Consider the following 27,198-nt stretch of genomic DNA (forward strand, 5'->3'; position numbering starts at 1 on the left):
ACCATAATTTTTACACACCATTAGTGGAAATATGTTTTCTTTAAAATAGGACTTGTAATTGTATAAGTAAAACACATTAAGGATTAATTTGAGTAATTTATTATATTAAATTTGAAAATAGAAATGTAAGAAGTAACACTCATGGTAGCTGAAATAAATTATGGATAAAGTCAGCTTGGCAAATCAGAGAAACATGTGCAGTGTAAGTATTTAGAACTTTGTTCAAGACCATACTCTCAACGTCTGGCAAAGCTAACCCTAGCATAACCTTGACCCAAAAAATGCAGACTGATTTTAAAATGGTTGAAATGTTTGTTGTGTTATTAAATGCATATTCATTATGTTCGTGGCATTTTATAAATTAAAATCCATATTCACAATTTGTTTTAAATTGATGTGTTGTATTTTCAGCTTTTCATAATTAAAAAACAAACAATAACCTAATGTACATTGACGCAAAAGCACATGCATATTTTACTACCATTATGAATGCAGATATCTGGACCCTCTCATTTTCTGAATGTTAATCCTAAATATTTATGGCCATAAATAAGAATGCTTGGTCTAATTTGGCTTTATGATTTAAAACCATTTTTCAGAACACAATAGGTTTTACATGGCAACCAGTATATTTGTTAAAGGAAGAATACAGGGAACCCCAGGGAAGAAATGACTGGCAGGCTTTCTCACATACCCATGTTAGCCATGTTTTGAGTTAACACCACATGGACAGAGATGAGATGTTTATGATCTAATGGTGATCGCCTTAGACCTCATTGCCACGTGGGGTCCCAAAAAAGAATGTTAAATCCCCAAGAAACAATTCTTCATATTCTGAATGTTGTGACCAGATTCATTTTACTTCATTCTTAGGTTGCAGTGTTAGACATAATGTTTATTAAGAGTTTATTTTTTGTCCAAATAGTTTCAGTGCCTATTGGACAAGGACTTGAAAGTATGATTCAGGAATGATTACTTTTTTGTGTTGTTACTAATCATGGTTCAAATTTACAGCAGTTTGTATCAGATGTAGATTATTTCAGTAAATATTTAGAGATGCATATCTATTTTACAAAATGTGCCGTTGAGTAATAATGAAAAAATCTATTCACAGATAAAATTAGGTCAGGCAACCATGGTTTACTTTTAGTAAATAGAGAGGGGAGAAGGAAACTAATAAAGAAATCTTGTTACAACTGACTCTCTTTTTTAGCTTGAAACTGGAAAAATGGGAATAATTTTTGTAGGTGTAATAAAGAACATATTAACTAAGTACTCCAAAATAACATTTCTTTCCACTGGACAGTTTTAGTTTGTATGAATTTGCTTTCACAAGGTTATGTATGCATTTGTCAGATGAGCATTACCAGACCCACTTAAGAGTTCTTGTTTAAATCCTAATATTGATAAATGCAGATTTGTATAAAAAAAATTATCAAGAGATAATTGTTTAGATGTATAACCAAATAGTACATCAAATAACCTAATGAATTTTGTAAGAGAGATAAGTTATTATTTAAGCTTTGTGTCACTCTGAACAAAAATTAATTGTATAGTAAGGTCACTTGTGTCTAAATGAAAGCATTATCTGCTTGGTCTTCAGTTTCCAGGTTAGTAGCATCAGACAATAATAGGAATTCAGTCAGGTATTATTAGAATGGTTGGGAGAATTTTATACAACGACTATAAAAGAAATTCAATCAGGGATTATTGGAATAGTTGGGGAAAGTTTTAGAGATGGGACAAAAATATGAATTCAATCAGGAATTGTTAGAATGATTGTAGAAAGTTTTAGACAAGGGACATTAAAAGGAATTCAATCGGTGATTGTTAGAATGGTTGTAGAAAGATTTCAACAAGGGACATTAATAGGAATTCAGTTGGGAATTTTTAGAATGGTTGTAGAACGTTTTAAACAGGGGACATTAAAAGGAATTCAATCAGGGATTGTTAGAATGGTTTATGAAAGTTTTAGACATGAGGCATTACTAGGAATTAGGGATTATAAGAATGGTTGGTGAAAGTTTTAGACACAGGACAAAAATATGAGTTCAGTCAGGAATTATTAGAATGTTTGAGGAAAGTTTTAGACCTGGACTATAATTAAAATTCAGTCAAGAATTATTTGACTGGTTAGGGAATGTTTTAGTATTGGACCAATAATAGGAGTTACAGATGGTTTGAATGGTTGGGGAAAGTTTAAGATATGGGACATTAACAATTGAGGATAGTTTTAGACATGGGACTATACTAGGAATTCAATCAGGGATTATTAGATTGGATGTGGAGATGGAAAATTTCTGTGAATTCAGTCAGGGATTATTAGATTGGATGTGAAGATGGAGTATTTCTATGAATTCAGTCAGGGAATATTAGAATGGTTGTGGAAATTTTTGCGATGTGGGACATTACCTGGAATTCAATCAGGGATCATTAGAATAATTGTGGAGGGAAGTTTTGGACATGGGACAACAATAAGAATTCAGTCAGGAATTATTAGAATGGTTGGGGAAAGTTTTAGACCTGGGACAAACATAGGAATAGAATGGTTTCTGACAGTTTCAGACATGGGACAAAAATAGGAATTTGATCAGGGATTATTAGAATGGTTGGGGAAAGTTTTAGACCTGGGACAAACATAGGAATAGAATGGTTTCTGACAGTTTCAGACATGGGACAAAAATAGGAATTTGATCAGGGATTATTAGAATGGTTGGGGAAAGTTGTAGACATGGGACATCAATAGAAATTAAGTCGGGGATGATTAGAATGGTTTGGGAAAGTTGGTCATCATTTTAGACATGGGAGCCCTATATTTATGATGTAGCTCATTGTTCCTTAGGCATGTGTATGTCATCACTTTGTTTCACCCCAAATCGGCACAGTTTGTCTGTCTGTCTGCTTACAGCTTGGTCATGTATGTCACTTCCATTGATTTAACATAGCAGAATGCATTAAATTGATTGTGTATTTTATTCCTGTCATTTTATCAATGTGTAAAATGTTTTAAAGGTCTGTACTACATAGAGGTTGTACATGAAAATTCAGAGGCTGACGTGAATGATGGGTTTGTAAAGATGCCAGTAATGCTATATATACAGTATAAAAAAACACCAGGTTGATGGAGAAGAATAATTAAGTATAATCTGTAGATGGGTACTGGGTGTTAAAATAGTAAAAGATCCTTTTTAATCATGCTATTGACTTCATCAGGTATGTAATTGCTAATGGGTATTTTCCATTGAAGCTTCTTTCCAGTGTGCATTTCAAGGTTTTCTTTTTGAAAGTCTACTCCATAGCCATTTTAATTTCAGCCCATTTGTTTTCATATCAGACTGATCTGCATATTGTAAAAAATGTTTAAAAGTGTACCGTGTAAAGTTTCCTCCCTGTCCTGTATATGAATCAGTGTAGAACCTATTCTTTTTTATCCACTCCTCCGTTCCTCTTCACCAATGTTTACTTTATGTTAGAATTGCTATAACCACATCTGTGCACTTGTATTTCCTGCATTCTCATGTTTTCTTTTATTCAGGTGCGCTTGACTAAAAGCCAAAGCTTTAGTTTTCGGCGCAGAGCCTTTCGACTCAAACCAAGGGTACAACACGCCTGTTATGTTTTTAGTTTTGTTTTGTTTCCCTTTTTTATTTTCCTTTTAGTTATTTTTAATCCTTAAATCCTGTTTTTGTTAACAAGAAAATGCATGATATTTTACTAGCCAGAAAACTTATTGATCTCTTTTATTATGCACCAAACACTAAAGGTTTCATAGTTTCTCTGGAGAAAATAATAAATTTTTGTGACCAAAGTTTTTAGCATTTGTGCCAGCCTGACATTTTTGTTTCTAAATCTGGAGGAGTTTATTGGATTCTTGAAGTAAGTGGAATGTCTCCAGTGGCAGAAAGCAACAAGTTGAAATATGCTACAAGTTATAATATTGAAAACATAAAGTAAAACCTCCCCATATCAGATCACCCCACAACTGTGACTACTTTTTCTAGTCTTGAATTTTGTATGTTAATTTGTATTAGTTAGCAACTCCCTGTGACCTTGGTTTTCAGTCTTGATTCCCTGGAGTAATTCCATCATTAGGTTGTAGTTGTTGTTGGGCCCCCCCCCCCCCCATCATTAGGTTCATTGAACTGTCAAGCAGTTAGTTTGCATAACTTGCCTGGTCTGCATTGGTCCATTGATTTCTACCCGATACCTCATTATGTAAGAACATTTCACATCAAAGACCAGACAGTTAAAGGTAATTGTAAAAGCTGTTGATGATTTCAAGGATGACTCTATACCCATTACCATGGTCATAACATGAATTCCATATTCCAGCCCTATTCAAGATGTAATGTGTATCCATTACCATGGTCATAACATGAATTCCATATTCCAGCCCCATTCAAGATGTAATGTGTACCCATTACCATGGTCATAACATGAATTCCATATTCCAGCCCCATTCAAGATGTAATGTGTACCCATTACCATGGTCATAACATGAATTCCATATTCCAGCCCCATTCAAGATGTAATGTGTATCCATTACCATGGTCATAACATGAATTCCATATTCCAGCCCCATTCAAGATGTAATGTGTACCCATTACCATGGTCATAACATGAATTCCATATTCCAGCCCCATTCAAGATGTATTGTGTACCCATTCCCATGGTCATAACATGAATTCCATATTCCAGCCCCATTCAAGATGTAATGTGTACCCATTACCATGGTCATAACATGAATACCATATTCCAGCCCCATTCAAGATGTAATGTGTACCCATTACCATGGTCATTATAAGAAGCCCAGGCACCAGCTCTGTTCTAAGTGTAATGTGTACCGTTTACCATGATCACAATAATAAACCATATTCCAGCCCTGTTCTAAGTGTAATGTGTACCGTTTACCATGATCACAATAATAAGCCATATTCCAGCCCTGTTCTAAGTGTAATGTGTACCATTTACCATGATCACAATAATAAGCCATATTCAAGCCCTGTTCTAAGTGTAATGTGTACCATTTACCATGATCACAATAATAAGCCATATTCCAGCCCTGTTCTTGATGTACTTAACCATGTGTTGAAAGTAAATCTCAATTATTCCTATGGAGTTATATATTGCTATTGCATATTTTTCTCTCATTTAATTCTCTCTCTCTCTCTCTCTCTCTCTCTCTCTCTCTCTCTCTCTTTTTGCTTCAGCCAGTGTTTGTAGGTCTGACTGATGACACATGAAACAATAATTTTTATTGATTCTTCATTCTGTACTAATAAACAGTAGGCCTTATCCTTCAGATTCAGAGAGCATCAAAATTAATACCACTTTTCCTTGGTCTCGGTGGTGGTCGTAATTGGGAGGTTTTACTGTATGATGAATATTCTAGAAGTCTTAAGCAGGCTCTCAAAACTTTTGAACCTTTGTAAAATATTTAACACTCATTATCCCTCCTAAAATGAAATTTTAGCAAGACGGTCTTGGCAATCGTAAACAGTTGCCAAAAATGCACTATATCAAAAGATGCATATTCTTTTTGAAAATAAGAATGATATATAGTTTTTGTGTAATCAAAAAAAAAGTGATATATATTTTTGTGTCAACACTAAGTTCTGTGAACTTGCAAATCTGTCTTAGAAAACTACTTCCCCATCCCCAGTACCCCAATCCCAATACCAATGTTGGTGCCAAATCATTTTTGTGAACTTGCAAATCTGTCTTAGAAAACTACCTCCCCATCCCCAGTACCCCAATCCCAATACCAATGTTGGTGCCAAATCATTTTGATAATCATTGTTTTAAGATTGACCTTTTCTTTAACTGTCCTTGTTAGATTTGGATATCAGTCATGTCTGCATTTGTATCAACAAGTTATTTCAGATGTTTTTTTTTACTAATGAGACTAACTTTTAAATTAAAACATTTTTAACATGTTTTTTTGGTATTTGGATTGCATGATATGTTGGACATTTCTCCATTCATTGCAGCATTGAAGGCTTCACTGTTATTTTAGCAAGAATTTGTTTATATTCTTTGACATGAAATGATAATGAGTTAATACTGTTGAGCCGGCAAATTTTGTTACATGGACAGTGCTTTGTGTACATGGTGATGTATGTAATATTTAGTTACATGCACAGTGCTTTGTGTACATGACAATGTATGTAATATTTACACATCATGCATTAGATCTTCCATTAATTTGCATCATAATGTAGGTCATTGATATGTAATATTTCTGAAGTACCGTATACTTTTTGCGCCAGGTTGCAAAGCAGTTTCTGCTTAATGTCTGATGGTATTTGTTGTCCATCTGACTTGTGTTCATCCATTAAGCATCAAAGTTGAGGTTATAGCTTTTGTTTAGGCCATCAGGCCACCATTTTGCTTGCAGATTTCCAAGGCATGCTATGCTAATGTTTCATGAGGAGTGTATCAGCCATCAGTGAAAACTAGGTCCATGTGACCTATATTTCATGGTTTGCAGACCATACTCTCATTTGTGGTTTTGTTGTTATCTGTTAATGTTCCAGAGCAAGTTTTGTTACTCAGTGTTTAAATTATGATGATATATACACAAGGTCCCATTGTGAGAACCTTCATTTAGGTTCTGCTGCAAGATTTTAGGGTACTACAATAGAAGGCAAGGTACATAGCAAATTTGTTTAATCTACAAACGTAGAGAAAGCTGATACCTATGTCTTTAACTGACTTGGGTTGACAATTATATTTTTTCACTATAAGGAAGATCACATGCCATATGAAGATTGTTGTCTATAAGGGATTCCTAGAAAGGAAAACACTTTCTTTAAAATCAAAACCCTTTTTGCAAAAATGCTAAATTTGGGAGCAGAATGTAAATGTACAGGTTCTTCTTTCATTTGCAGTTTAAAGAACAGGAGCCTTTTCACTTTCCACTGTACTAACTGTTCAAAATACCATTGGGTTGAAAGTTTGGTAAACATTATGTACTCATTCTTTCTTAAGCAGACGTAAGTGTGATTATGTTTTAAATTGCTGAAAAGATGCAAACGCAAAAGGTTCTCATGACTCACAAATTGAATACTTTTCATGCCTAGAAGAGGTCTTCCCACATTTTCTAGTTTATTCCCTGTAGTAGGAGTCCTATAGTTTTATAAGTGGGGCAGAGTAGTTTAAAACAATTTGGTCAGTCAGTTAAGTGAACTTTTTAAAATTTAGTTCAAGCAGAAGTTGTGATGACTGATGAAGTAAAAAGGACTTTTATTATTGGAGATCTACAGGGTTCCTGCGTGGGTCTGGAATTCTGGAAATGGTCTTAAATTTGAAAATTGCTTTTCCCGGTCTTGAAAATGTCTGGAAAATTTAAAATGACAAAAAGTCTTGAAAACTTCTTAAATTTTCATTATTGCAACCATATTTGTTGGAAATGGGTAACATGACTGCTCTTTCGCGTTTAGCAGAAGTTTTAGACCACAGAATTGAAGCTCTTCCAGAGGTCTGGAAATGTTGATTTTTTGGGGGTCAGGAAAAGGTATGGAATATTTTTTCAAATTTAAGGCTGGAACCCTGGATCCATTACTGCTATGAAAACATGCTTGTACTAATAATGTTTAATTTGAAGAAAACAAAAATAATAATGTCTGGTATAGTATGTGCAATTGTAGTACTTTTCATGTATTGCCCTCTTGCAATGTAGCTATTGCCCTGTTATTCCACAGATATTGCCCTGTTACTCTTTAGATGCAAACTGCTTGGTTAAATTTATCAGGTGTAATAATGCAGATGGTAAAGTAACAGTATAATTTTGTAATGCTTTAGGAATCCTCTTCCAGTGCAGGAGTACGCAGTAATCACACAATTATCCGAAAGGTAAACTGCTATGTTCAGAAATACATATAACTGGTGTATAAATTAGTAAATTGCATTTGCATAAGCCTGCTAGGTAGAAAGAAATGTTGACAGAATATATGGCTTGTATGAATTAGTATTTAGATTTATTAACAGATTTGCTCTTCCACTTGAGATCCTTGCACAGGTTTCATTTGTGAATAGCAACAGGTAGATTCTGTTAGTACTACATGCATGGGTAACTTCTGAAATATATGCCCCATATTGAATTTTATATACTGAAATTATATCCGGTTCGAGCTGTATGCATGGGTATCATATGACATTAGTGATTGATTTTTACCGATTTTCACATAAATTTATAAACGGCTTTTTATAATTCTTTATCAGTGGTTTCATATGCAGTTGATGGATTGCTGACTCCTCCCACATTAACACATTGCTTCTAACAATGGTCACCTGACCACTGCCTTTGCTGGATAGTTGTTAGTGTTACATAATAACAGATGGCTGATGGCCTCTAGCCTGACTTGTTAAAACTGCTGACACCTTCAGGATTATCACTGTATGACAGTCATAATATTCTTCTCAGATTTATGTGAAAATGTCCATATTTTCTGAAATCTTATTTTACTTGTTGGAAGTTAGTATGATAATGAAGACTTTGTTTTTTAGCTCATCTGAACATATCCAAATCTGCTGCACAAAATTGGACAAAACATGATACACCTCTCCCTCGATAACTCGCGCACTGATAACTCGCAAACCCACTTATAACACGGGGTCAGGCATGGATCCCATTTTTTAAACCAGAACGTACCCCCAAAATTGATCCCTATTTGTTGAACTTGAGGAGAATCACAATCAAAATCAGTAACGGAAACTTTGATGTATCGCATGTTTTATTGTTGAAAATGGTAGATAGGACCTGGAAATTTTAATCAGCACTATGAAATATCAAATTTAATAATAGGACATAAAATGTTTCACATTTTCTTTCCAAACAACATTCCTAGTACATTGCAGTTAAAGATATGTAAGGAAATTTTGATCAATGAAAATGTCACTCACGCCAAGTGAAGGCAGTACTTTAATAAATAAATGCAAATTAAATAATTTTTTAATCAGTTGAAATTTGTGTTCTAGTTCTATCTTTTAGTTCCTTTTAAGTGTAATCATCATAAACGCAATGTGTCCTCTTGTAATTAAATGTAAAATGCGTCAATCTACCCTAACAGCTATGTCCACGAGAGTTTCTCTGAGAACCTAATTAAGTGCTGACTGTGTTTTGACAACTGACTTCAGGAAGTATTTGTTGTATTGTTTTACTGAATTAAAAGCTGGCCTCCTTTGTATTATTACGTTAATTATGTCTTTTGAATCAAATAAAGGAGATGGAATAAAAGAAGAGTTAAAAGGCATAAAAATCAAACAAACTTAAAATCTAGCGGCCCTGGTTGTATGTCGGGTGAACTCACTTCATTTGATCAATCGAACACCTATAAATGTTATTGTGAATGTAGCATAAACTACCTTAAATTAATCGACTCTTTCATAACTGTGATCAAAGATAACAAGGCAGCCAAGCGAAATGAAGACTTCGTAAAATAAAGAGTTTGATTTCACAGATACGGTCCATTGTGGGCAAGCGAGTTTCAGAGAATTCTTGAACTAGCACTTAGAGATATCCTCTAGGATGATACGAAGTTTCATTAATAATTCCAATTAATTAATTCACGACATCAGTATTGTATTAATTGAGCAATACAGAAATTAAGTTTCAATGTAGACGATTGTCTCACACAATAAATGTCGCATGTTTTTAAAAAAAGGAAATCTTGTTCGGTGGTATATCAACAGTTAGTCTAGTTTCCTGCTCTGTGAACTCCCAATTTGGCAAGATAATATTAAACACCATTACGGGAACCAGACTCATCAAGAAGACAAGATGCTGTGACGTAACACATACACGTGATGTTGAAACCAGTTGGAACAATCTTTCATATGTTGGACATTTTGAAAATAAATGTTAAACAGAATAACGAACAACTTCATGAGAAAAAGTGCATTATTAATTTTTTTTATCGATGTTGTAAAATGAGGATTCGGTAAATAAACAGCCCAGTTCCCTAATGCCATCCCCACCCCCACCCCCCCATGGTTTTCTCAATGTCAGAGCAATTTTTTTTCCCTCAATTTTTGGAGGTCCCTCGGTAACTTGCGCCTTGTTTATAATGCGGTCTATGTTTGTGGACCCCGTTGTGTGCGAGTTATCGAGGGAGAGGTGTATAGTGCAATTAAAACCTCCACTTTCTACAAAAGATACCACTATGCCATCAAGTATGGCCACTGTTACTGTAAACAGAAGAAGCTTGAAATGACCTAGCATCCTGGCAGATGGTTTTTTGATCTGCCATCAAATAAGACCTAGCATCCTGGCGGAGTTTTATGATCTGCCATCAAATAAGACATAGCATCCTGGCAGACAGTTTCATGATCTGCCATCAAATAAGACCTAGCATCCTGGCAGAGTTTTATGATCTGCCATAAAATAAGACATAGCATCCTGGCAGACAGTTTCATGATCTGCCATCAAATAAGGCCACTATTACTAATAATATCTATCATAATTTGTAAGAGACATTATTTAGAAAAGTAACAGAAAATGTTCCCCACTACTAATCTACTAATCGCACACAAATTAATAGTATGTAAACTTAAAATTTTCACAGGTTGAAGATCAAGGTTGAAGATTATAGAGTTGTTAACTGTACAAAAGACAAGTGGACAAGTGAAAATTTTTTGGTACAAAAGACAAGTAGACAAGTGAATTTTTTTTCTAGTACGACATGAGTACTGATACCATATGGATGTCTTTAACAGAAAACTCACACATTGATTTGTACAGGCTGTCTCTGTGCCTCATTGAGAGATTTACTATGTCCAGTCTCTCACAGAGTTCATGGTACTATGTATGTGGACAGCTTTCTCTGTGCCTCATTGGGAGGGGCATTGTCCAGTCTCACTGAGAGTTCATGATACCACATATACTTGAGTTGGCTGCCTCTGTGCCTGTTTGAGAGAGGTACTATTCCCAGTCCCTCAGAGTTCATGGCACAAATTATTCTTGGGTTGGCTGCCTCTGTGCCTCATTGGGAGAGGTACTTCGTCCAGTCTCATAGAGAAGTTATTGGGTATTACAGTATCCCTGGATTGGCTGCCTCTGTGTCTTTTCAGGAGAGGTACCAAGTCTGTTCTCTCAGAGGTCAGGTACTAGAGTATACCTGGGTTGGCTGCTCAGTCATTTGGGAGAGGTACTTGGACCCCCAATAATGTGTTTAAAGTGCTGTTAAAGCCACACAGTAAATGAAAGATTATAAATGAGCCTTGACTGTGCTCAGTTTTGATCAAAAGTGCAGGCATGACATGCCTGTTGAAATGGTAGTAGTAATAGCAGCATCCACAGCATGGCCTTTAATGGATTGTGAGCAAGAACGAACAATATAAAACTAATACAAATGTGAAATTTATACTTTTCAGAGCTTCCAAGTTTTTGTTTTTATACTAATCTGATTCAGTGTATTAACTATATTATTAATATGGATATTTGTTCATATTCTCAAATTATTGTTGTTGTTGTTGTAGGGTTTAACGCCATTTTTCAGCACATGATAGGCTATACATGGCATCCAGTATTAATGTTGGAGGAAGAACCTGGGAAAACCTCGGAAAGAACCACCAACCCACAAGAAGCTACTAGCAAGCTTTCTCACATACCTACATAGGCTGAATCCGAGACTCGAACCCACGCAGACAGAGGTGAGATGGCAGTGATCCATAACGGAGAGTGCTTTAGACCATTCGGCCACTCGGGGCCTCTTCTCAAATTGACTAAAAACAGGGATTGAAAATTTCCTCACTCAATGTTGATACAGAAAGTGAAATTCTTCATCATCGAATGAGTGAATTTTTCCATCAGGCAAATGCTGATTCAGGGCTGACAGGTGTTCTTTTTCTGTTGAGAATCTTGCCAACTTTGACAGTCCATATTCAGTCAAAGCAATTTTGCCCAGAAAAGAAACAACAACCTAGCTTCCTCATTTACTCCAATTGCCTTTGCACTAAAGAACCTGCTTTTGTTGATGTGCTTTAAACCACAAATCAAACCAATTTCCCTTTTTGAGGCAACAGAAAGTGAAAAAAACCAACACAAGATTCTGCAACAAAGCTCTAAACAACCCATCATCTCTTTCCTGAACATACTTATGTCAACTAAATAACTGGGACTACAATCATATTCAAGTTAGGAATACATTACTGAGTGAAAGGAGCGTGTACATAATTTTTTTAATGAAGCAATACTTTAAATTTAATATACACGTTCGTACAGTATTCCATCATGTGATCTTATTGCATTTTTTCACTAATAATGAAGTTTGATATGGCTGCCTCTATGACATATCTGGGGTTCTTTTCATGGAAAAGACAGATTGCTCCATTTGTCTCCATACTTTTCTGCTAAATATTTGTTACTTTGTTTTGATCAGGCTCATACAATGATAACTTTCACACTTTAGGATAAATAAATGCTTACCAAAATGCCTTAATTTGTAATTACTTGCAAATTGTGTTGGAAAGGTAATGAGCATGTTTTTTAAAAATGACCTTTCACGCGATCAAATTTGGCTTTTAAAGTCATGAACTTTTTTATATTTCAATAATAGTTTCTTCAGAACAAGTTGAGAATCAGTCTTAAAGTTGTTGAAAGTTGTATTTCTCCGTCATTTGCCGTTGTCAGCTGACATTTTGATAAAATAATAGAGTATTCTTGAAGTTTTGTACCCTGATATAAGGGTTTCCAGTTCTGTCCTAACACCATTGACAGGTGAAATACCACATTCTGCTTCTTTAAGCAGAAATCTATCCATATTGCATAAAGTGGTGAAACACCACATTCTGCCTATTCCAAGCAGAAATCTTGAACCAAACTTGCATTGTGTTAAGTATTTCATTCACATTACCAGGCAGCATCTTTAGATCTTCATGAATATGATTATCTAAAATTTAAATAAATTCATTTCTTTTCTGAAAAGATTCTTGTTCATGGGTCTTATTAATGTTAAATTTTCTTTGCCTGAAACTGCCTTGTATTGTTGACAAGAGTCCATTTTTTAAGATAATAATAATAATAATAATGAGGACTTTGTATAGCGCCTAATCTTTAGAAGCTCTAAGCGCTTTACATTAAGATGGCAAAACCTAGAGAAAAAAATAAAATTTATTGAAAGATTAGTAACATTGGTGCCAGACAAGAAGCATAGGATTGTAATGTTTACTTTTTAATGAGAGAGACCCCAAGTGGCTGAGTGGTCTAAAGCGCTTTCTATTATGGATCACTGCCATCTCACCTCTGTCTGCGTGGGTTCGAGTCTAGGATTCGGCTAATGTGGGTATGTGAGAAAGCTTGCCAGTAGCTTCTCGTGGGTCGGTGGTTCTTCCTGGGGTTTTCCTGGGTTCTTCCTCCACCATTAATACTGGCCGCCATACATAGCCTATCGTGTGCTGAAAAATGGCATTAAACCCCACAACAACAACAACAACTTTTTAATGAATAGATCCAGAAGGTCATCTTTGGAAGAAGATGGTTCAAGTTTTGCGTTACATTAAAAGTACTGAGCAATCGTTTTCATCTGGAATGGCTGACCAGGTCAGATTGCTGTTAAAGCATGTTAAAAGAGGAGTCTTTTCAGAAATTTGTCAGTTTATATTATGATATTGCCACTTTCAGAAATAACCTCTTTATGAAGACTATGAGTTCAGTGCAAATTATTTTTTCAATATAGTTCCAAGGTCTTGTCAAATTAAATGCGATATTAAATTGTTAAAAAAAGGTCTTTTCTCTGTCACACTAAGTTATTGTTGATACTGTGCCAGGTTAAATCCTTTGCAATGGCAATTTTAGATTTTACACAGGCATAATAACATTTGAAATTGCTTGAGAGATTTCTTCCTTTTTTCTCTTTAGAACAGGTCTTTCTTTCATTAAACAAAGCAACTTAATTTACTTACCAAACAAAGAGATAGTTATCTCAGTTTGACATGAGCATGTTAGAGGGTAGTTGATTTGACAAATGTTCATGGTAGATAAAATATGATAAATATGCCCATTGTTTTGCAGAATGATAGATTTTGTTTACCCATAAAAATAAATCAATTTTCATTATTTGATAAGTCTGGAGGGAAGTTGGTTAAGGCAAGTTTGTGTAACGCAGCAATGTGAATGATTATTCACAGAATATTCAGAATCTTAACCATTTCTCTCTGATATTTATCCAACTATTTTATCAGAATGAGGGTGCATTTGAAACACGAGACCAGACTGTATCTCAGCTTTATAAATTATTTCAGACCTATTGATCATGAATCATTTTTCAGCTGTTTAATATCCCTCGTTTATATAATTGTTAGTTCTTGCTTAACTTTTCATTTGTTGAGTTAGTTTTACATTCAGGTCATTTATATATATATTGTCACGGAATTACATAATTGATGTGCATTTTTTTCATGTATTTCTCTTCTTTTTTCAGCAACTGTAAGTAAGGTGCAGTTAAAATTGTTATTACTGAATTGAAAAAATTTGGATTTGCAGAGTGGACAAAAATAGAATTGCTGAGTTGACAAAAAGTAGAATTGCTGAGGTATCAAAAATAGGATTGCTGAATTGACAAAACAAGGATTGCTGAGGCAACATATGACTGATTTTGTACCTCACAATTGAGGATTGTGGAATTCTGTCCTGAACACAATAGCATAAATCATGATAATTTTCTCTTTCAGACATCCTCAGTACCTACTGCTGTCTCTGACTTAGGAAGTATGTCTGATTCTCCGCAAAACAGTCCGAGCACATCTCCAACACCATTACACCCACAAAATGTTGATATGGATACTCTCACACATGACTATGGAATTGATGTAAGTGCCAAGGAACAACAAATAATGTAACATGTAATTTATTTGGTTTATATTCAAATTTTATGTAAAATGTCTTGGAAATAAGAACTTGTTTGTAGAGGCATCACACATTTCCCATAGCTCAAGATAAGCAGCATATTTTATTGCAACATTGAAAAATGCATAGAGGTGTTCTGATCAGATTTTAATGAACATTTTGGACTTGGGCTTTCTTAGTGTACTAAGCCTTGGATCACAATTTAGCAAAAACCACTTGATGTAAAAAAAAAAAAAATTGGTAGCCATATGTATTTATTATTTTTCAGGCCACTTCAGCAATTTTCATTTTTTTGTGTGTACACATTTTGAGTTGACTTGACCATGATGCGAATCCTGCATGTGGTATAGTCCTGGTGTGATTGTCCAGCATCTGTCATGCTTCATCCTGCATTGGTCATCTGTCAGCAATTGCTGTTTTCAGCTTCTTGTAAACCACTGGGTTAATCTTAGCAATTCAGTTTTGTACAAATAATATTGGTCCACATTAAGTATGGCCACCATTACTAAATACAGAAATTTTTGCAAGTTCTTGCTACAAACCAGTGAACATAAAATGACAAGATTTGAATGAAAGCACACAGGAATGAAGACCTTTAGTTTTATCCATACAATGCTGGTATGCCATGTATACACATACATACACAAAATTTGACAGCGAGCACTCTGGAATGAAGTATCATTAGATTTATACCAGTAATATCCATATCTCATCAAATATTGCCACCATTATTTAAAACAATACTTGTATGCAAGTGTTTTCACAACTGCTGGTGGAACCTGGTATGACGGCAAATGGTGATGATATGCCATCAGATATGGCTTATGTTACTATATATAGGAATTTCATTATGCATCATCATTTGCAGAAACACTTAACAGAATTTGACTAAATTTACAAGAAAGCTACCTCAATGAAACCCTTTCAGTTTTGTTTTATAAATGATGCAAATCTGTTGTCTGCTATCAGTAGTAAAACTTGAAGAAAACTAAGCTTTAAATGACTTCTTATGAAGTACTGCTGAACAGAATTTAACCAAATTAAACATAAAGCATTCTGATTTAAAGGTTTTTTAAATTCATACAAATGATGCAGATCTATCATCAGATATGATTATTAACACTAAAAATAGATGAATTTAAAATAATTGTAGAGAGCATCATGGCATAAAGTTCTTGTGGTACTTGACAAATGATGCTGACTTATTGTAAAATATGGATTAAGATAAGTTATACAGATGCACTAAATCAGTTTTTATAATGCAGTTGACAGTAATTGGGAGACATTTCTACAGAAAGCACCTTACTGATGCAGATTTCTTGGCATCATCTCTTTCATTTGGCTGTTAAGCAGATGTGAGCTAGGTGAACAGTCTTTGGTTAACTTGGGACTCTTGTTAATTTGTTGGACTAGGACTGTATTTATGATAACCTTGTTTGCATGAATGAAAACTCACTTGAGGTGCATGTGGTGTGCATAATTTATATGCCAGACCTCCAGAAATTGTCATATGATATGCAAAACATGCCCAAAAGGACTTTGGTCTTGTCTGACGCTAAAATGTCCCAGATATGACACTGTGAGAGTCTGCTGAAAAATGTGTATTCAGACTATTATAAAGTAAGTGCTTTTACTGAAACTGTTTCAGGGTATTTGACCTAATCTTATCTGTAAGATTGCAATAGGTGTGAAATTGTCTTCAGACTTGTAAACATACCCATATCAGTACAAGAGGTGGAGAATCTATACAAAACAATACTTATCCTTGCAAGTTACTTTAATATTCAGCAGTCAAAAATAATTATTAATTTACCTTTTTGTTCCTTAATTTGAGAAATCATCTGGGATGGATGCCACAGGCAAACATTGTTGTCAGTAAATGACCCCCACTCCCAATTTTGACACATCTGCTCACCTTCTACAAATCAACACAAAGTGATGTGGTTCATAATGTCCCCTGCCAATTCCATGCTAATTATCTTATCCCAGCTGCATATACGTTGCATTGAAATCGATTGGTGGTTACAGTACAGAGTAAACAATAACCACCAATCAGAACATAAATTAGCTTATTCCCTACAGGACACACAGGAAATACTAGCAAAACAAAAAAGAAACTAAATTGGTTATTCATTGATCTGTAAAGTACTTAAATTATTCATGGGGTGCAACTTTGGAATGTCTCTTTTTATGGTGAGATATTTAATCAGTGAGTGAACATGCCTACTGGATAAATAAAATTAGCACAGAATTGGCAAGGAGGTAGATTTCAAACCAAACAAGTTTGTCACCTTGCATATGGAGAGGATGTTGCCAATAGTTTTTCTTCTTCCCTCACAAAAACAGGTGCCTTTGGCAGTGCCAGTTGTTTTGCATCTACAGGAAGTACATTGTGATGGTTTTTTTTGTTGTTGGTATTTATTCCTACTCCCACACCTGAACTTGTTCTAGATTGGGTTTTCCTTGCACAAGGAAATTGCACTATTCTGTTTTGAAGATAACATCATTATGTCTTCCAGGTTTAAGTTAGGGCATCAAATTGGTAATAAGATGTTTTTCAAACATTCATGCAGTGCAAAACAAGTGATCTTTGAAAGATAGAAAGACAATAAAAAGTTGATAAGTTGATCATTTCAGCTGTACTGTTGATTGATTCCTGCCATCTCCATTTGTCTTTGCATGTAATGTCTTTGTTGCTGTGCTAGCATTGTAAGTATGCAGCCAGGTTTCTAGTATTACTGGAGTATACCATTACTGTTTTGTAGATTCTCTATATAATTTTGGTACTGACTGTATTGTACCCTTGTAATCATTTGACCCCTGAAACATGAAAATATTTCTGGAGAAAAACTTTGAAATACAGCTGGTGTTCATGTGGGTTTGATCTTGATCACTGTTTTGGTCTTTTCAAAGTATTACGGGAGCACAAGCTTTTTCTTTCGTGCGTGAATTAGGAGAAAAAAATATTCAGCTTGTTTCATTAATCATTTTGCATAGTTGTATCAGACAAAAGATGTTTCATCACTGAGACGTGTGGTTTCTTTTGCTCAATTCATAGGGGATGATTACTGTCTGGCAGGTGGTTTCTTTTGCTCAATTCATAGGGGATGATTACTGTATGGCAGGTGGATAGTAAGACATTAAAAAGCATTGCTAAGGGTTTTGATAGTTATCTTTGAAGAGACATGAATCTCATCAGTTTTCCGTCTTTTCTAAACGTAATTCATCAATATTGTGTTACATAATGTTCAAGTGCAGCTACATCGATGCATTGTCACATTTGTTATGCTATATGTATTGAGATATTCCAGCAGTACATTATCAAGGAAAATAGAGTGATGGCCATAATTGTCAATAGAACATTACATTTCTAGTTGTATCAGTATGTAAATAAACCAATTAGATTTTCATGTTATTATGGTAGTACAGTAAAACCTGTTATGAGAGACTGCCCCTTCTGCCAACAAAAAATGGTCTCTCAAGCCAGGTGGTCTCTCATAACAGGTTTGTACAAAAAGACCAGTTTCCAAGGTCGAGTTTCAGAACATTCTGTTCTTTATTAAAAGTTCTTGCAAAAATATTGTGTGCATTTATACAGCAGTAAAGATGTACTTCTGTCAGTAAACATGAAAGTTTACATTTGAAAATCACATGCACATGTATTGGCATATGAAATCGTTTCGGATTTAATCCTCCTCTGTAGCACCCTATCAGCGTTTAAACCGCTATTTTGTGAGTGGTCTGCTCTTTTTCACTTCTTTACAATAATATATTTTATCCGACATTAAAATTTGTCTCATTTTATTTGGAGGTTCTTCCATTGTTATTAAGGTACTAGGTGTTAACATCATTATTGCTCAGTTGTAAAATCAACTGTAAAGACGGTTTTTAGTAGGCTTTGGAAAAATATGAAAATTCTAATGAAATAAAAGAAACAGCTATCTCATCCAGAAACAGAATTATATATGCAGAGATAAAAGTAAATGGATTAATTCATAGAAGACACACAAGGATTAACTCTATGAATAAAGTGTGTAACCCGGTCGCACCAACTTGAATAGATGTCGGCTTGGTGACTGGGATGTAATCAGTGTAACATCAGGGAAAGAAAATAAACATCACAAGCCCATAACACAATCGAATCCCACAAACGATTATCACTTACTGGTTTAATAGACAAAAACTATTCATCCCCAGGAAATATGGATTAACTCTAAAGACAAGCAAATACGTGACCAATACCTTGATTTCAGCACTACAATGGTAATTTGCGACATGTACATTAGCCTGGTTTATGGACTATACCATCTGACACTATAGAAACTGGTAGCTAGAAACCCCCCCTTTTTTTGTTCTTTTCATGCGTGTTTTGGATCAGAACAATCTTTACTATTCAAGCAATCGTTGTTACAAATGATAACAAACATCAATGGTGTCTGTCTCTGATCTCGCGATACAGTCGTTCATAGAACTGGATACTGGTCCTACTTGTAGCTACTATAAGGCCAGGAACCAGACTATGTGTATTCTGCAGGTACTTTACAATAAAATATAAGGATACCTAAACAGTTTCAGATACTGGTAGCCAGCCTTTCTCTTTTTGTTTCCTTTTTTTTATGTATTAGCGGTCATTAGATTAAATAAAGGTCGATGGAGTTGATACTTGTTTCTGCAATGCAGTCTTTCATAGCAGTGTTGAAATGCATATATTGCCAAGATGTTGTGGTCGCTGGTTGCATTCAGCAGGTGGTCACTCACAACAGAGTTTGTATGATAAAATCGATCCGTGCATTACAATTGTAAAATGACAGGTGGTCACTCATAACAGAGGTAGCTCATAACAGTTTAACAGTTTTTACTGTATTTAAGAATCTTGTGAAGATTTGAATTCTTTTAACTTGGACGTTTTGGGTTCATGTGTCTGCATTGGAGACATCCATATTTTACAAATTTCATTTTATACTTGTCTTCATGATTGTATATTCATCATCAAAGGTTGACTTGTTTTATTTGTCTGCATGATTGTATAATCGTCAAGAAAGGTTGATTTGTTTTACTTGTCTGCATGATTGTATAATCATCATTAAAGGTTGACTTGTTTTACTTGTCTGCATGATTGTATAAATGTCATCATTGGTTGAATTGTTTTATTTGTCTGCATGATTGTGTAAATATCATCAGTGGTTGACTTGTTGTTTCAGTTGTCTCCATGATTGTATAGATGTCATCAGCGGTAGAGTTGTTGTTTCAGTTGTCTGCATGATTGTATAATTATCAGCGGTTGACTTGTTGTGTCAGGTGTCTGCATGATTGTATAAATGTCATCAGCAGTTGACTTGTTTTAGTTACCTTCATGATTGTATAAATGTCATCAGCAGTTGACTTGTTGTTTCAGTTGTCTCCATGATTGTATAAATGTTATCAGTGGTTGACTTATTGTTTCAGTTGTCTGCATGATTGTATAAATGTCATCGGTGGTTGACTTTATGTTTTACTTGTCGGCATGATTGTATAAATATCAGTGGAGTCTGAACATGTTTACAATGGGATTTAGATAAGTCGGGTTGAATGGTGTCTTTTCTTTTTATCTTTTTCCATGAGCTCATGGTCATGGAAGCAAGAGACGTAAGATGTCAAATTGTTATTGTTTAAATTTTATTTTTTAATTTTTCTGTGCAGGTTAATGTAATGAATTGATGGACACATTTATCTAAACATATAATCAAATATATTACTTTAGAATGAGATGTGTAGTCTCTAGTTACTCTGTTTATATTTCTTTATTAACTGATTATCCAAGCACCTTGTTTAAATTTCTTTTATTCATTGATTCCACAGGATGGAAGCATTAGCTCAGTCAGTACCATTCGCACAACACATCAAATCATCGGTATGGATGATGACGATTTCACTTCAGAGGATGAATTGGTATGCAAATTATTTAACAGATATGCACATGTTTAGAAAAGAATAGTTATTTTATGCAAATTCTCCTGGTGTAATTTTTTGTTGCATGTGGATAATTCATTTAATAATTTTCCAAAGTAATAACTTGAACATAACAGGCTGTGTATATATCAGGTGTTTATCTTCCAGACCTATTTGCGTATTGGCTGATATGCATGATGAATTTTACGATAAACTCCTCACTACAACAAACTGTCAGGAAATGTAGTTAGGAATGGATAAAATGCCACTTGTGAAATATGCTAACTTGGACAATTGAAATTAGGATGGCAGAATGGGCTGATTACAATAGTGTTGTCATTATTCTTTGTATTAGTATTGACTGCTGTATTCCAGTACATGTATCTTTTCCAAACAGTGTAGGGTATTTTTGCATATTGAGAAATTAGTTAACAACAGTTTTAATACAGTGTTGGACCATTGACAGTTTTGATGTAGTGTTGGATCATTGTTGTAAATGTTGAAGCTCTAATTGATAAACTAACATTACGTCAAGGGCTGGCAATTTACACGAGAGAGTAATTCGTAACAAAATCTTTGACACCATAGCCTAACAAGTGTATTATATAGTAATGAAAGAAACCCGTCTCATTAATAAATGGTTGAATAGTCTTAATTAAGCAGTGTATAACTTTAGCTAATGTTACCTTATTAATTATGCACATTTAGTGCATAAGAGATACATGTGTGCAGTGCATCTGTGGATGCTCTTGTGTCTTGGTAGTGCATCTGTTGATGACCTTAATGTGTCTTGGTAGTGCATCTGTTGATAACCTTAAGGTGTCTTGGTGGTGCATCATCTGTTGATGACCTTATTGTGACTTGGTGGTGCATCTGTTGATGACATTAATGAGTTCTGGTGGTACATCTGTTGATGACCTTAAGCTGTCTTGGTAGTGTATCTGTTGATGACCTTAAGGTGTCTTGGTGGTGCATCTGTTGATGACCTTAATGTGACTTGGTAGTACATCTGTTGGTGACCTTATGGTGTCTTGGTGGTGCGTTGATGACATTATTGAGTTCTGGTGGTACATCTGTTGATGTGTCTTGGTGGTGCATCTGTTGATGACCTTAATGTGACTTGGTAGTGCATCTATTGATGACCCTATGCTGTCTTGGTGGTGCATCTGTTGATGACATTAACGAGTTCTGGTGGTACATCTATTGTTGATCATGATGTGTCTTGGTAGTACATCTGTTGATGACCTTAAGCTGTCTTGGTAGTACATCTGTTGATGACCTTATGTTGTCCTGGTAGTGCATCTGTTGATGACCTTATGTTGTCTTGGTAGTGCATCTTTTGATGACCTTATGCTGTCTTGGTGGTGCATCTTTTGATGAAATTAATGAGTTCTGGTGGTGCATCTGTTGATGACCTTAATGTGTCTTGGTAGTGCATCTGTTGATGACCTTATGGTGTCTTGGTAGTGCATCTGTTGATGACATTAAGCTGTCTTGGTAGTGTATCTTTGATGACATTAATGAGTTCTGGTGGTACATCTGTTGATGATCTTGATGTGCCTTGGTAGTGCATTTGTTGATGACCTTAATTTGTCTTGGTAGTACATCTGTTGATGACCTTAAGGTGTCTTGGTGGTGCATCTGTTGATGACCTTAATGTGACTTGGTAGTACATCTGTTGATCTTATGCTGTCTTGGTGGTGCATCTTTTGATGAAATTAATGAGTTCTGGTGGTGCATCTGTTGATGACCTTAATGTGTCTTGGTAGTGCATCTGTAGATGACCTTATGGTGTCTTGGTAGTGCATCTGTTGATGACCTTATGGTGTCTTGGTAGCACATCTGTTGATGTCCTTATGGTGTCTTGGTAGTCATATGTTAATGTGCTTAATGGTGTCTTCGTAGTGCATGTTCTCAATGGTCTCATCATCTTTTGGTTGCACTTTGTGATGTGCAGTTTTCTAGTTGAGACTCGTACTTGCTATAACCATTGCACTATAATAGACCTGACCCAATTATTTAAACAAAATTTTTGCTTGGATATCACAGATCTCATTATTGTTAAAAACTTGGTATTTTAAAACAATTCTCTGAGTAAACTCTCACTCAATTGTCTAAAAGATAAAGTTTTAAAATGATTCTCAGAGTGTACTGTCTGTTTATTGTCAAAAGAGGTAGTAATTTTAAAGGTCAGTGTTTTAAAATGATTCCAGACTGAGTGCACTGTCTCTTTTTTGTCTGAAAGGTGGTGTTTTCAAACAGTTCCCTTACTGAATACACCATCATAATCTGGTCTACAAGATAATGTTTTAAAATAATTCACAAGTGCATTCACAATGAGCCTGCAGTTGGATAAAACAGTTTCTGAAAAATTCTATTAATTAATTTCCTATTAATTGGTCAGTGGTACTGGGACTACTGTTATTTGTAAAAGTCTTCAGAGTTTCCGAATATGTGAAAAATTCTATTAATTAATTTCCTATTAATTGGTCAGTGGTACTGGGACTACTTATTTGTAAAAGTCTTAAGAGTTTCCGAATATGTGAAAAATTGAGGATTATGAATGACAATAACAGTAAATTTTCTGCCATAAATTTTATTTGAATCCCATTGAATATGGCTCTCAGCTGCATGGTTTATCCAATTTTTTATAATTTATTTTGTTTTGTCATTATTTGTGCACCTGTCTTTTCTGTTATTACTACATGTGAAGTTCTTTTAAACAACATTAAAGTAGACCCACCACTAAATTGGTCATCAGAAACCAGTGATCTCTTTTTTTGTGTTAATTACATATATTTTTTTATTGCCGCATGATTTATAACACATAGGATACAGCTATTTTATTTCCTTCTTTATGTAAACATATTTATTTCCAGATCACAACTCTCAAACCATTGCAGGTATTTCAATCAAATTTTATGTACATGTTAAGTTTCAATGAGATACCTTTTATTCTTTTGAATTTTGTGATTTCAGCATATTTAGTGTTGCCACAGAAACGAGGTTTAGCCTAATTTGTATATAAATTGAGGGTTAAGTAGGAGTCTTACATAAGTGGGGGAACTTGAAATGAATCAGTGATATTTATTCTCATGCTTTCTTTTGAAAGCATCTACCATACATGCCTCTGTGCTGACGATGGACATATTTCTTAGATGATAAGTCCATTATGAACTTTGACCAATACTTGCAGGCAGGCATTTGTAAGGGCCACTGTTTTTGAAAAACTCAAAAGCATTTGTCAAGGAAAGCCTTATCCAGTAACAAGTTCCTACCCAAATTTGACAATATTACAAGCATTTATCATGGAAAGCCATATCTGGTAATAACTCCCTCCACAATTTTAAAAACTTAAGGCAAGCATTTGTCTAGGCAAGACTAATCCAATAATAACCCCAGCCATACTTATGCAAAATTAAGGCAGGCATTTGTCAAAGGAAGCCTTATTCCTTAATAAGTCCCTACCCATCTTTTACAAAATTAAGGTTAAAATATTATGACAAGCATTTGTCAGGGAAAGCCTTATCCAGAAATAATAAAGCCATCATCAGCTTGTAAATAATTTGGGCAAGCATTTATCAGGGAAAGCTTTATCCAATATTGAAAACATCCCCTGTTTTTACAGAAATAAAGCAGGCATTTGTCAAAGAAAACCCTACCCTATAATAAGCCCATTCTTTCTTTGCAAAAAAGAAAGTGGAGGAAAAGGGAAAGCTTTATCTAATATTAGCTGTTACTTCTCATTATATTTACAAGGGAAGCTTGATGGGATTATCATGGGAGTTTATCCAACACTGTTGTATGCACACTCCTGACTTGATGGTCATAAGTGGGCCACAGTAACCTACTTATGATTTGATGTTGATGTTAAATGTTTGCATTTATCTCCATTTTTCTGTCACTGTTGTATGTATAGGTGTCAGACTTGATGGTTGTAATTATCTTCATGGGTATTACTAATCACATAAAAAAGTGTCACAGTGACCTACTTTTTATGCTCTAATTTTAAAAGGCTTTGGATTATAGCAGAATTCTTATCCTAATACTGTTAGATAAGGTAGGCATCAGTTCTTGATAAATGCACATATTAATTTGGTGTGGTTTGCATAACATAAATTATGTGCCTTCAGTATATTATCACATTTGTACAATTTAAGAATTACACCTACATTGGTCTTTTTACATGAAGCCTTACTTTCTCATTAATTTTTTTTTTTAATTGTGTGCAGTACATTGATAAAAGTTCTGTTTAATATTAATTTTAGGAAACAGTAATAAATGGGTCTTTTATTTTTCTAAAAATGTACTGGAGATTTGAAGACCTTCTTAACATTTACTCAGTTTCCCCAGTATGAGAATTAAAAGCACAATTGACAGTGCTGTACATCCACAATATAAAATGCTAATATGACTGCCTTTGAACACACCTTACACCACTAGTGAGTAACCCTAAGGGAAACAATTTTCATGACACTTAAGAATACAGAGATGTAAAACAATGCATATTTTCATGATGTTGCATCAAATTCGCCTACGTACCTAGTGTGTTTTCTTGTATTGTCACATGGTACAAGAGAGGTTTATTTTTGGATCTGTGGGCACCATACAGAAATAGAGAGAAAATGATAAATATTTATGTTTACCAAATAAATTCATGCAAGTATGGGTGAAAAATAGTTCAGATGTTATATTGTTATGGAGATATCATTCTTGGGCCACCGTGGTTATGGGTAGGCTCAAGTCATCAGGAAAGGCTGCATATGTGCCTGTGTAAAAATTGAAATTTTGACCTAAATGATTAATCGTAAATTATTTTGTAGCAGATGTCCTAGAGTCCATCTCAGATGCGTATAGGAAAGTATGGGGATTTTCACTGTCACATAATTATTGTTGTTCTAGCTTATTCAGTATTTCAAATGTTGTTATATTCTTCTCCTTGTAACCTTCATTTTTTTAATGATGACCAAATTTTTAATTGGTATGAAGTTTTAATGACAGTTTATTTGACATCAGATTTAATGGGTAACGTTCCATTTTGAAACCGTTACAGTTAATGATCTAGTGACCATTCGTTTTGGGAAATAATCTTGCAAATGAAGGCATTACTTAGAATAGGAAATTGTAGATAATGGGTAGAAAAGGACTTCACTAGAAAGTTGACAGTTCTTACATGAATAGATGTATGTGAAGTGAGTTTTGAGGTAGATCACAAGATTTTAGGCCGGATTTCAAAAGCAGTTCTGGCATATAGAAAGATTGTCTATCTGTATGGCATCAACACACCGGGTAGGGTTTGTCTTTGGTCATTTTCTCAGACACTTACTCATAGAGCTTCACAGGCTATATGATGTCAACACACCGGGTATCTGTGTTTTCTCTTATCACCTGATATTTTGTTTTAAGCTCATTTTTTCAGGCACCATAGCCTATGGAGTCAAATAACTTTGTAATTATGTAACAGGGAGTTTATTCAGTGAAAACTGGGCCACTTGGAGCAATATTTTATGGTTCTGTGATCGGTTCTTACCTTTGGGTTGCACTCAATTTCTATAGTTTAGGGTTTGCCATTGGACAATTCTTGAACACATAGAACCATGCAAGTTGGCATTTAGATCATTTGAAGTACATTGCAATTTAGTGACAGTTGGGTATATGTCACTAGTATATCACAGTCCCGTGACTTTTAGCACTACAGGTCATTGACCATATGGGATGGTCTGTTGAGTGTCATTAATCATCTGTCCATTAGTACAAGTTTGGTTATTGCTACTCCAGTTAAGACTAATTGAAGGATTGCCTTGAAACTTGACAAATACATTCATCATCTGTCCATTAGTACAAGTTTGGTTATTGCTACTCCAGTTAAGACTGATTGAAGGATTGCCTTGAAACTTGACAAATACATTCATCATCTGTCCATTAGTACAAGTTTGGTTATTGCTACTCCAGTTAAGACTGATTGAAGGATTGCCTTGAAACTTGACAAATACATTCATCATCTGTCCATTAGTACAAGTTTGGTTATTGCTACTCCAGTTAAGACTGATTGAAGGATTGCCTTGAAACTTGACAAATACATTCATCATCTGTCCATTAGTACAAGTTTGGTTATTGCTACTCCAGTTAAGACTGATTGAAGGATTGCCTTGAAACTTGACAAATACATTCATCATCTGTCCATTAGTACAAGTTTGGTTATTGCTACTCCAGTTAAGACTGATTGAAGGATTGCCTTGAAACTTGACAAATACATTCATCATCTGTCCATTAGTACAAGTTTGGTTATTGCTACTCCAGTTAAGACTGATTGAAGGATTGCCTTGAAACTTGACAAATACATTCATGATCTGTCCATTAGTACAAGTTTGGTTATTGCTACTCCAGTTAAGACTGATTGAAGGATTGCCTTGAAACTTGACAAA

At 34.8% G+C, this 27,198-nt stretch overlaps 1 protein-coding gene across 1 annotated transcript in view; it reads left to right on the forward strand.

Moving 5' to 3' along the window:
• LOC149796047 (rho guanine nucleotide exchange factor 12-like) overlaps nt 1-27,198 on the forward strand; it is a 344,172-nt gene that overhangs the window by 169,083 nt on the left and 147,891 nt on the right. The window contains exons 12-14 of the mRNA XM_089965965.1: nt 3,536-3,598; nt 14,671-14,808; nt 20,684-20,773. Coding sequence (XP_089822091.1) covers nt 3,536-3,598; nt 14,671-14,808; nt 20,684-20,773 — 291 coding nt within the window. The remainder of the gene's footprint in view (nt 1-3,535; nt 3,599-14,670; nt 14,809-20,683; nt 20,774-27,198) is intronic.

This window comes from Sinohyriopsis cumingii, chromosome 7 (assembly GCF_028554795.1).
Source record: "Sinohyriopsis cumingii isolate HCF-2022 chromosome 7, ASM2855479v2, whole genome shotgun sequence".
Classification (NCBI taxonomy): domain Eukaryota; kingdom Metazoa; phylum Mollusca; class Bivalvia; order Unionida; family Unionidae; genus Sinohyriopsis; species Sinohyriopsis cumingii.